This window comes from Mustela lutreola, chromosome 9, assembly GCF_030435805.1.
Source record: "Mustela lutreola isolate mMusLut2 chromosome 9, mMusLut2.pri, whole genome shotgun sequence".
In the NCBI taxonomy this organism is placed as follows: domain Eukaryota; kingdom Metazoa; phylum Chordata; class Mammalia; order Carnivora; family Mustelidae; genus Mustela; species Mustela lutreola.
Genome location: NC_081298.1, coordinates 114,499,522 through 114,511,562, shown reverse-complemented (window position 1 = coordinate 114,511,562; position 12,041 = coordinate 114,499,522). Strand labels below are relative to the sequence as shown.

At 39.4% G+C, this 12,041-nt stretch overlaps 1 protein-coding gene across 15 annotated transcripts in view; it reads left to right on the top strand.

The window, feature by feature from the left end:
- ARHGEF33 (Rho guanine nucleotide exchange factor 33) overlaps positions 1 to 12,041 on the top strand; it is a 129,569-nt gene that overhangs the window by 37,339 nt on the left and 80,189 nt on the right. For all 15 annotated transcript variants that reach the window (XR_009357381.1, XM_059188534.1, XM_059188531.1 and 12 more), the window contains 6 exons: positions 748 to 912; positions 1,435 to 1,556; positions 2,503 to 2,645; positions 5,705 to 5,764; positions 6,567 to 6,791; positions 11,752 to 11,881. Coding sequence is in view for 14 of the 15 variants with exons in the window: in XM_059188534.1 (XP_059044517.1) it covers positions 748 to 912; positions 1,435 to 1,556; positions 2,503 to 2,645; positions 5,705 to 5,764; positions 6,567 to 6,791; positions 11,752 to 11,881 (845 nt within the window). In the remaining variant the exon portion in view is untranslated. The remainder of the gene's footprint in view (positions 1 to 747; positions 913 to 1,434; positions 1,557 to 2,502; positions 2,646 to 5,704; positions 5,765 to 6,566; positions 6,792 to 11,751; positions 11,882 to 12,041) is intronic.

Genomic DNA, 12,041 nt, shown 5'->3' with positions numbered 1-12,041 from the left:
AGCTAGAATTTGTACCCTATCTGACTCCAGAATTGATACATTTTTCATGGTATGGAAGTTGACAACAGAAGTCCGATGTGTGCACTCCTACAGGACCAGGCTTGACTCCTGAAGATAATTCAACATCACTATCAACAACAGTGTGCTGAGCTCCTAACACTGTAGTTATTTCCTGCTACTCAAATGCAAATGCCATTTACACCTTTTCCATGACATCATCATATATATATAATGTATATATATATATATGGCCTCTTCCCTTTCAAATAAATTCTCAGATATGCCTAGCTATTACTCTTTCTATCATTTAATTTTTTAAGGGAAATATAACTGAATTTCTTCATCTTCTACAACACCAGGGATAATATGACCCCTCCCTTCTTTCATGGGATTAAAAGAGTTATTGGATCAGATTGTATTTCACATGCATATGTTGCTTTTCAAGTAATCTCGTTTTAATCAAAGGTGTTAGAATAAACAGTAGCTCACAGGAGCACTTGTAAACTTAATGGTTTGCTTGCTTGTCATTGTTAAGCTTTGGCATGTGCTATATAAAAAATTCCCTCTTTCCCTAAAAGAATGGGACCAAGTTTGCCATATGTTGTCTAAACTTTAGTCTACCAGGAAATGAGGTCTGTAGATTTTCAGGGGCCTGGTGACTCAAACAAAATGAAAACTCAAGGGGCCAGTGGTAGTATTTATAACAGTTTACGGAAAACTGAATTCACTCTTGGTGCTTGTCTTTAGTTGCAGGCCTTGGCCTCTGAACTCAAAACTGGATTCACGGAAGCAATGCAAGAACTGTCAAGAATTCAACATGGAGAATATGCTTTGGAAGAGAAGGTTAAGAGCTGCCGATGTTCCATGGAAGAAAAAGTTACTGAGATGAAGAATTCGTTGAACTATTTCAAGGTAGGTTCCTCTTCTATTCCCTAGCTAAACAAAGGGTTCTTGGTCTTAGTTACAGACGTAGAAAAACACCTTTCATGTAGCAGCCAAATTCACTAATTGTCACGGAAAAAAAAAAATCTGTTTCATGTTTTTCTTTCTTGAATCTCTGTGTTAAAATTATAGACTACAGGGGCACCTGGGTGGCTCAGTGGGTTGAGCCTCTGCCTTCAGCTCAGGTCATGATCTCAAAAGTCCTGGGATTGAGCCCCACATCCGGCTCTCTGCCCAGTGGGGAGCCTGCTTCTCCCTCTCTCTCTGCCTGCCTCTCTGCCTACTTGTGATCTCTCTCTCTCTCTCTCTGTTAAATAAATAAATAAAATCTTTAGAAAAAAAATTATAGACCACAATAGAAGTAAGATGTTCATCTCTCATTCATTGAACAAATATGTATTAAAAGCTTATTGTATACTAGATATCATGGTATATCCTTTCACCTCTTTTACCTTTTACCAAATTTAATATGTATCAATTTCTATTTTTCAGGAAGAGCTGAGCAATGCCATGTCAATGATTCAAGCCATCACTTCCAAGCAAGAAGAAATGCAACAGAAAATTGAACAACTTCAGCAGGAAAAGAGAAGGGAATCTCGAAAAGTTAAAGCCAAGTGAGTGTCTTACACAAAACCACCCAATGGCAAACCCATAAGCAGAGTCTTGCACAGTGACACTGAGAATTCCAACCCCTCTCTCAGCAGATAGCTAAGTGGTTATATACTGCTGGGGTCTGCAGGTCAGCTTGTGATGGAGGTTATAGAATCATAAAAATCAGTTATGTTTAAAAATGGTTGGTAACTGTTGCATGGAAAATGCACTCAATACAATAGGAAGTGAAATGAAAAGGATATAAAATGACATGTAGACTTTTATTTCAACTGTAAAAAACATGTAAACTAACAACTAGAAAGATATATTTAAGGATGGTAATTGTGTGTTAAGATAGTGGGGTCACTCGTGATTTTCTTTTTTAATTAGTTTTCTAAAATTTCTCTAACGCTACTACTAGTTTACGTCTACCATCCAAAATACATTTATGTTAATATTTCAACCTGCTTGAATCAATTAAGGTTTACCATTAAACATATATAATCATTATTGTTATATCAAGTTGGAACTTTTAAATTATAAATTTGAAATAGAAATATGGTAATAATATTTGTGTGACCCCAAAGAATGTCTTGTTGCTTGTGGTTGAAGACCTGTTACTTCCTGGTACCTCTGTGTTGCTTTGTTGAGTGAATCTAAATCATCCCAAGCAAATTGTCACCATTGATAACTCTGTACAGATCCTGATGACAAGGAAGCCAGGAACAGAAAAACAAACATTTAGATATTACAATTAGGATGTGATTTGTATATATTTGAAATTTTTTCTCCAGCTTTGGCGATGAATTAAGTTGAACCCTAAGAACGGCTAGTATCTAACTTTTTAATTTATAAAAACAGCACTTTTATATGGTTCAACCTAATAATTCAGAATTTTTCTTGAATTATTCTGAACTGATTCTCTTCTTAACCCATCAGGCATTAAGACCCTTTGTTTTCCTTCCCCAGGAAAACTCAGAAAGAAGAACATGGCTCGCAGGCTGGGCCTGCTCAGGCACAAGGAAGTCCTTTCCGTTCGATCAATATCCCTGAGCCTGTTCTTCCAAGTGAAGACTTTACAAATCTTTTGCCTTCTCAGGCCTATGAAAAAGGTACAGTTTGCAAATCATACTGAATTAGCCCAGCCTTTCCCCTTGATTCCTAGCGCTTGAGTAATAGTGAGAATGGGTTTATGTCTTGTATCCTTATAGGAAAATGATGTATAGCTCAGAATTTTTCCTCCTATAACTGGAATTTATAGGAATCCACAGGATCCTGGGATGCCTGGGCAGCTCAGTGTGTTAAGCCTCTGCCTTCAGCTCAGATCATGATCTCAGGGTCCTGGGATGGAACCCCAAATCCGGCTTCCTGCTCAGCAGAAGCCTTCTCCTTCTCCCTCTGCCTGCAGCTCCCCCTGCTGAACTCTTTCTCTCTCTGTGTGTGTCAAATAAATAAATAAAACCTTAAAAAAAAAAAAAAAAAAGAATCCAGAGGAGTCTAAGAGACCAGAGGAATCTGCCCAATTTTAAAAGATTTTTTTTAGTCATGATCTCAGGGTCCTGGGATCGAGTCCCACATCAGGCTCTCTGCTTAGCAGGGGGCCTGCTTCCCTTCCTCTCTTTCTGCCTGCCTCTCTGTCTACTTGTAATCTCTGTCTGTCAAATAAATAAATAAAATCTTAAAAAAAAAAAAAAAAAAAAAAAAAGATTTTTTTTGGAGGTGGGGGGAATACTTATCTGGGTTCTAAATTTCAAACACTAACCCTAGGAGGAAAACGTTGGAAAAATTATTCACTCTAATAACTTGTTTTATTTTCCACATTACTTTCCACCCTTGTCTCTCTGCATAGATAATTTAAAGAGAGGCATATTCTTAGCATAAAACTGTGTGTTCAGCTCTTTCTTCAGCAAGGTTTCACTGATAGAGGAGAAAATCATATCTGCCTTAAGTGGCAGGGAGTGACACAAGTGACAGTGTAATTCTGTACGCCTCTTTCTCTGGACACCCAGGGCTGGTGCTGTCTGTGGACTGACAGTCATTAGCAACACCCCTGATCTGAGGGATGTGAGAACAGATGCCAGAAAACTGCTCCTGGGCAGAGCTAAAGAAACTGGCTTTCCATCCAGCCACCTCCGTCTATGACCATGTCTGGTTACACATTTGCCTTGTCTTTGTATGCTCAGCAATGTCTAATAAAGCACCTTATATGTGCTGCAGGGTGATATAGACATTAATGTTTAGAGGAACTGTCTTTTTTTTTTTTTTTTTTGGCTAACATATAGAAGGTCTCCAAACGAGGCTCAAGGCCTTCTCAACTGATTGTAAGCTCCTCTGGAGTAGGGCTGGTGGCTTTCTACCCTTATGCCTTAAGGCACAATGTATTCCTAGACGATGAATGTGTTTTAAATCACTAAATTAAAAAATCTAAATCAGATGGCTTTTAATCTGTATAACTTCAAAGTATGAATCTGCTTTTTTCTTTGTAGTTTTTTTTATCCCTTTGAGTTGGTACTTTAGAGACTGATAGGTGCAGCCTGGGAAAACTCACTGATCCATCTGGGGACCGAGCAGGTTCATCACAGGTGGTTCTATTTTCTCTGCTCCATGTCACAAGGAGCAGGATGTGAAAAGATGGTCTTATTAGGAAAGAATATAGGATTGCCTCGGAAAGGAGAGGTCAGATCAATGCCAGGTCTGCTGGGGAAGTTGAACGTGTTCATAAGATAAAAGATTAAAAATTATATTTGCGAAGTGCTTAGATGGAGTTCAATGAGCTGTGTGGTAGCAACTCTTCCTTACTTCCCTGTTGTAATAGAAGTGGCTTATATAACGTAGTTTAGTCAACTGAGTTACTGCAGAATTTTTCCCAAATAATGTGCCATAAGAAGACATTCTGGATAGGATAGGTTATGCTAAAACTCAGGATCCAAGGGCCAAACTTTAGAAAGGGTTGGCTTACCCACTTACCCACTGTTATAAAATGGTGCAATTGTTGCTTATTGCTCCAAAATTCAGTAGCTTAAAATAGCAAAATATTCATCATGTTCTAGTTTCTCCGAGTCAGGAATCTGTGGGTGCCTCTGGCTCAAGGTCTTTCATGAGGTTGCAGTCAAGGTGCTGACTGTCCCACTACCTGTCTGTCTTTCCTTCTATCCATCCATCACCCCAGACGCTGATGTAGATGGTGAGAGATAGTAATGAACAAAACGATAAACATCCCTGCCCTCGTGGAAGCCGACAACAAACAAGCTAGATAAAATGTGTCATTTGTTAGTGATAGGGAGAAAAATAGGGAAACACCGCTGTAATTTTAGAGAACAGGGCCAGGTAAAGACCGGAAGGAAGTGAGGGTGTGAGGATGCATACAGAGGGGGAAGAAAGGGAACAGCCCATGCCAAGGTCCTGGCGGGAACATCGTTGAGATGTTCAAGTTGGAGCAGGAACAGTGGCGCTAAGGCAGAGTGAACAAGAGAGACGACAGAAGATGAAGTTTTTGTTTGTTTTTATTTATTTATTTATTTTTTTTTTTTTAGAGATTTTATTTATTTATTTGACAGAGAGAAATCACAAGTAGATGGAGAGGCAGGCAGAGAGAGAGGGAAGCAGGCTCTCCGCTGAGCAGAGAGCCCGATGCGGGACTCGATCCCAGGACTCTGAGATCATGACCTGAGCCGAAGGCAGCGGCCTAACCCACTGAGCCACCCAGGCGCCCTGGAAGATGAAGTTTTTAAGAAAAGCAGGAAACAGCAGGCATGGGAGAGGGAAGATATTTTAGGGCTTTATGGTCATTATAAAGCCTTGGGCTTCTATGTTGACCGGGGAAGCCATGAGAGGGCTAAGCAGAGGAGTGGCAGGGTCTGACTTACGTCTGGACAGCATCGCTCTGACTCTCTTCATCCTCACCATCATAGTTAGACAAGAATTTAGCTCTTACTTTGTGCAGTTTACACAAATTAACTCATTTAATTCTGTGGTAGTTTAGGAGGTAAGTGCCACTTATTATATATTCTTACAAATGTGAAAATAGTGAGCGCTTGAAATTTTATTTTATTTTTGGCTCTTCTGTCTCCCTCAGTAAGCTGTCAACTCTGAGTCTGTCCCAAGTGTCTGGCTCATAGAAGGTGCCAGCCCCTGTTAGAGGATACTGATGGAAATTTTCCTTTCTCTGCAGCCCAAGAGTCCAGATCCATGCATGTCGCAGACAGTAATGTGAAGGGGATGATGGGTCCTGGTAAGTAGCTCTGTGTTTAGTTCTTTTCTGGAAACTCTACCCTTTCCCAGCTTCCAACTTAACTTCCTCGCTTCTAGTCCCTCGGTCCCAAACCAGGCTTGAAAATAGTCAGGCAAGATAAAGCACTGTGGTTACTAAGGCTCCAAGATGTCTAGTGGAGTAAGTCAGTGATTCAGTTAAACCAAGGAGAGAGAGGGGGTGGAGAAGTTCAAGACAAAACCAGTATTCTTGCTTCTTCCCGGCTCATGTCAATTACCACTGAGATAATATTTGCTAAGAAACTCATAGGTATATGTAGCATAAAATAAATTTTATATGGACACATTTAATAGTTTACTTAATTTAAAAGTTATCCACCAGTATTTTATAAATTATTTCATCTTCCCTCCCTCCATTCCTCCTTCCTTTTTGCAACTTACCATTATCAGGGCCAAGGATGACATATTCCAAAAGAAAACATTGTCTTTGGCATCTTTCTTCCTCTGCATTTTTCCCCCTGATGTGCTTGCCTAAAAGGAAGGAGATACAGGGAGTCAATGGACACTTACTACAAATTAATTATACTATTTTATAAATTTATCGTTTAAAAATGCCTTATTTATTAGAGACTACGTCGAGGATGCATAGGCTGGAGACAGATCCTTTGCCACTGTGGACACTTTTAAACCTTAGTTGATGTATTTAATCCTTGAGGGACAGTTTGTACCCATACAGGGGCATAATATTTCAGAGTTAATAAAAAATACAGTTGGTTTTTTTTTTTTTTTTAAGTCAGATCTGGACAGCAGGTGTTATTTTTCAGGGATGAACCCAACAACTCCAGAAGCAGAAGAAAACCTGAAGTCTTGCCTCTCGGCTGATATCCAGCCCAAGAGCCATCTCTCATCTGGTGTGTGGAGGCAGCCAAAGGATGGCAAAGAATGGGGCGAGGAATATGTCACGAAAGACCACCCAGATAAACTCAAGGATGCTGGCCAGGGCAGACACAGCTCCTTGGAAAATGTTTTATGTGAAACCTCTTTAGCTGGTAAGTCCCGAGAGGAAATAACAGGCTGAAATTGTGCAGAATAGGAAACCTATAGGCTAGAATCCCTGCAGTATAGGTTCAGGGGACATATGAGACCACTTAGTCTCCAGTTGCCTTTTCAGATGAATGCTAAAGACTATGGAGGTGGAGGGACCCACCTGAGGTCACATGGCCAGCTTGGGACCAGCACCTCTAATCTGAGTATCCATGACTTGGGGGGGACAAAAGCATAAAGTTGGTGATGAGGAGGGCAGCATTGTGTGAACTATGTAGTCAGTGATGCGAAATCTTCAATATGTGCATTTTGGATCAGTATTCTGCCACCGAAATACCAAACACAGCAACAGGGAATGTCCTCCTCTCTCCTTCTCCCTTCCTTCCTCTCCTTTGTATCACAGATTGTTACTCAACACTTATTAGAGGTCACATAATGGCACTTCCCCCCAAATATTTTGTGGAAGGCAATTTTTTTTTAAAGATTTTATTTATTCATTTGACAGAGAGAGAGATCACAAGTAGGCAAGGAGGCAGGCAGAGAGAGAGGAGGAAGCAGGCCCTCCGCGGAGCAGAGAGCCTGATGTGGGGCTCCATCCCAGGACCCTGGGATCATGACCTGAACCGAAGGCAGAGGCTTTAACCCACTGAGCCACCCAGGTGCCCCAGTGGAAGGCAATTTTAAAAAATTAATTTTTACTATCGAACATGTGCAAGATTAAATAGTACTAAAACATTTACTAGGAAGAAAACAGCAAGCACTTTAAATTGTTTTCACAGTTTCTTCTGGTACTTGCTTCCATGTTTTAAAGCAGGTTTATGTTGCCTTTTTTAAATCAGTATTTTACTGGGGGATAATTTATATACAGCAAAGTTCATAAAGGTTAAGTTTAAGCTCATTGACTTTTTCTATATGTATGTGTAGCCTCTTGTGATCACTGCTTGGATCAGATTACAACAGTTCTGTTACCCCAGAGAGTTCTCTCATGCATCTTACCACCTGAAGAACCACTATGGTAACTTCTGTCACTGTAGATTAGTTTCATCTGTTCTTGGACCTCATACAGAGGGAATAATACAATGTGTACTCTTTTGAGTCAGGCTTCTTTCTCTCAGTATAATGTGTAGTTCATTTCTTTTTTCAATCATTAAATAAATTTACCACAATTTGCTTACCTGTTCTCCTGTTGATGGATGTTTGGATTGTTACCAGTCCAGGGCTATTATGAGCAAAATGGATATGAATATTCTTGTACAAGTTTTTTTTGGATGTCAGCCCTCATTTCTCTTGGATTCATATGTAGGAGTGGAATCTCTGGATTAGGAGACAGGATTATACTAAACTTTGAAAGAAAACATCAAACAGTTTTCCAAAGTGGTTGGGGCATTTTATACTCCATCCAGTAATGTCCACGAGTTCTGGTTGCTTCACACGCTTCCCAATATTTTAAGTTTTAGCCATTCTCAGGGAGGTATACTGGTATTGTAGTTTAAATTTGCCCTTCCCTGATGACTAATGATGTTGAGCATCTGTTCATGTGGTTTTAGTTATTTGTACATCTTCTTTTATGAAGTGCCTGTGTAAGTCCTTTGTCCAACATTTAAAGTGCATTATCTTCTTATTATCAATTAGTAGAATTTCTTAATCTATTTTGGATATGATTTCTTTATTAGATGTATGTGTGGAGAATATTTTATTCTAGCATATGGCTTGCCTTGTCATATTCTTTTTTTTTTAAGATTTTATTTATTTATTTGACAGAGAGAGATCACAAGTAGGCAGAGAGGCAGGCAGAGAGAGAGAGAGGAGGAAGCGGGACTCGATCCCAGGACCCTGAGATCATGACCCGAGCTGAAGGCAGCGGCTCAACCCACTGAGCCACCCAAGCACCCGCCTTGTCATATTCTTAATAGTCTTTTGATGAATAGATGTTCTTAATTTTGGGGAAGTTAGTCAATTTTAACTTTTTTAAATAGATTGTGACTTATGTGTCCTTCCAAGAGATTTTTTGCCTATCCCAAAGTTGTAGAGATATTCTAGTATGTTTTCTTCTAAAATCTTTATAGTTTGAATTTTCACATATAGATCTATTACTTATCTTTTTTTTAGATTTTTTTAGGTAAACTCTATGCCCAATGTGGGGCTCAGACTCATGACCCCAAGATCTAGAGTTGCATGCTCTACAGATTGAGTCTGCCAGGAGCTCCAATCTATTATTTATTTTGAATAGATTTTGATGTATGGTGTGAGGAAGGAATCCAGGTTCATTTTTTTCTCATATGGCTGTCCAACTGCTTCAGCACCTTTTATTAAAAATATCTTTGTTTCTTTCCATATTGAATTGTGTAAAGAACATCAAGTGATTCACATATAGGTGGGTCTAATTCTAGACTCTATATTCTTTTTATTCCAATGAGTAGAGAATTTACAACTTGACAGTATTGAGTGTTCCAATCAAAGAACATGGTATATATCTCCCTTTATATAGGTCTTCTTTAATTTTTCTTAGCAGTGTAATGGAAAATCTATCATTTACATTCTTCTTCTTTCCTTCCCCACCAAAGTCTTTGCCCTAGAGTCCTCTGTCATCCTACCCCATTCAGGCCTGTTGTTACTGTTGCCATCCTGGGACTTTCCACTCTTCCGAGGAATTCCTTTCATAGTTCTCTTATGTTAGATTCCCTTTTGTTTGTTTTTGTCTTGTGTGTCCTTGTTGGTTTCTTGGTTTACTTCTTGTTTCATAGAACCCATCGTCCAGTAGCTTCCATATGCTTTGTTAATAATTTAGGTGAATACAAAATCATTTTCCCTCATCATTTTGAACCAATTGTTCCACTGTCCTCTAGTTTCCAATGTTACTCTTGGAATGTGCTATACCATTCTGATCCCCAGTCCTTTGTATTGTACCTGATTATTCTCTCTGGTAACTTTTAGGATCTTCACCTTTGGTATGCTAACGTGTCACAGCAGTGTGAGAATCTTCTTCATTAATTATGCTGTGCACAGTGGGCCCTTTCCTCCAGAAAGGTGTCTCCTGGTATTTTTTTTTCTATTATTAATTTGATAATATCCTTTCACCCATTTTCTTTCTTTTCTCTAAAATTTCTACTAATTTGACGTTGGGTTTCCTGGATTGATGTTCTCCACTACCATCTTTTTCTAGTCTCTTTTTCTTCATCATGTCTCTTTCTTGTTTTGGCGGGGAGTGGGGAAGAAGGCAGGATTTATCTGCCACCCTTTTATCTTTGAAAAAATGCCAAAATTTTCTCCTCTTCCTCCTTTTTTCTTTTTGGAATGTTCTCTTCTCTTAAGAAAAAAAAAGAGTAGCATCCTGTAACTATTAAATAGGCAGAATGTTTTTCTCGTATCTCTTTGAGGACATTAATCATGGGATTTTTAAAAAAAAGATTTATTTATTTATTATAGAGAGAGAATGTGTGAGTGGTGGGAGGGGCAGAGGGAGAGAGAAAGAATTTTTGAGCAAACTCCCTGCTGAGCAGGGTGCCCAATGCGGGGCTGGATCCTAAGACCCCAGACCAGGACCCCACCTGAAATCCAGAATCTGTGCTCCACTGGGGCACCTGGGTGGCTCAGTCCATTAACCATCTGCTTTCAGCTCAGGTCATGACCCCTAGGATGGAGTCCCACATTGGATTCCCTGCTGAGTAGGGAGCCTGTCTCTCCCTCTCCTTTTGCCTGGCATTCTCCCTGTTTGTGCTCTCTCTCTCTCTGTCAAATAAATACATAAAATTAAATTAAAAAAAAAAAAGTCAGTGCTTCACCAACTGAGTCATCCAGGTACCCCTTAATTATAGGATTTTTTAAAAAGTTTTGTTTCTGTGTTGTCTCTTTTTTTAAATTAATGTATAATTGACATACAACATTATATTAGTTCCAGATGTACAACATAATGATTTGATATTTGTATATATAGTGAAATGATCACCACAATAAGTCTAGTTAACATCATCACCATTCATAGCTACAAATTTTTTTTTCTTTGAGCAACTTTCAATTATGCAAAACAACACTATTAACCATGCCATATAATACATCCCCTGCATTGTCTATACTTATTAAAAATGTATATATACCTTTTTCTTCTCTTTCATTTATGGTGTAAGTTTAATTCAAATGTCTGAGGATGCTTATCTGATTTTTTAAAAAATATATATATCCAAGAGAAAGGCCCTAAATAAAAAGAAATGACAATTCTGTGTTGGACAAGCTTATCAGTAAATGGACTTCACTATAGGCTAATCCGGTGGCAAATTAACTTTTGGTGGCTGACCTCTTTATGTCAGTATCTGTTGGTCCTTTTCCCTTGGGTTGTTCATTTTCTTCAGTGAAAGATCCTCCAGTCTCCTGCCTGGAGAGTATAACTCTGGCTGCTGGCATTGTGGGAAGACCTGCAGGGAGAGGGGTTACTGGAGTCTCTCCATTCAGTATGCAAGCCTTCTCTGAGTCCCCTTGTTTTCATGTTGGCATCTTAACCCTTCCCTCTACAGTCTTGAGTCCAGACCCCAAAGATAAGGGCCCTTCTAGTTTAATTTTTCCCATCTTCTCATGGCAGGGGGTAGTGGCGGGGGCGGGGGTGTTGGTGGTGGTGAATGAGGAAGCCATCTGGCATGGGGAGAAGATCCTGGAAGTTCAATTGCCCTGTATGTAGACTAAGTCTCCTGTTTTCAGCATTGCTTCTTATTTGTACTTTCTGTGGTACCTGGTGCCTTCACTACTTGAGTCTTTCTGCTTCTCAGCAGATTTTCCATCTGCAGATGAGAACACCAAGATTCTGTGCCCTTACACTGCTAGATTAATTACCATGTTTCCATTCTGTTTTCCATCTTCTGAAAACTTGCTGATGTCTCTTTTTATTGCTTTCAATGTCTTTTTATTGCTTTCTATCATTTGATCGATTTTGGGAAGGAATGGTTGACAATTTCCTCTTTGATTTGTTTTTTAAAGCTAAAAGACAGACTGTGGCTCTGGAACTGCTTGAGTCAGAGAGAAAATATGTCATTAACATCTCTCTGATCCTGAAGATCAAGGCAACATTCCAAGGGTCAGATGGAAAGAGGAATTCCAAAGAGAGAAGGTATCCATGTGTTCATTGCCTTTGCTTTTCAGATTGATTAAAATTTAAGGTAAGTTGTTTATTGTTTCCACTTGGGGAATTCTGGGACCTGTGAAGAGTTCCAGAAATAGTCTTTGAAAAGAGCATAGGCAGTGACAGCAGGTAACACCTGGCAAGTCTC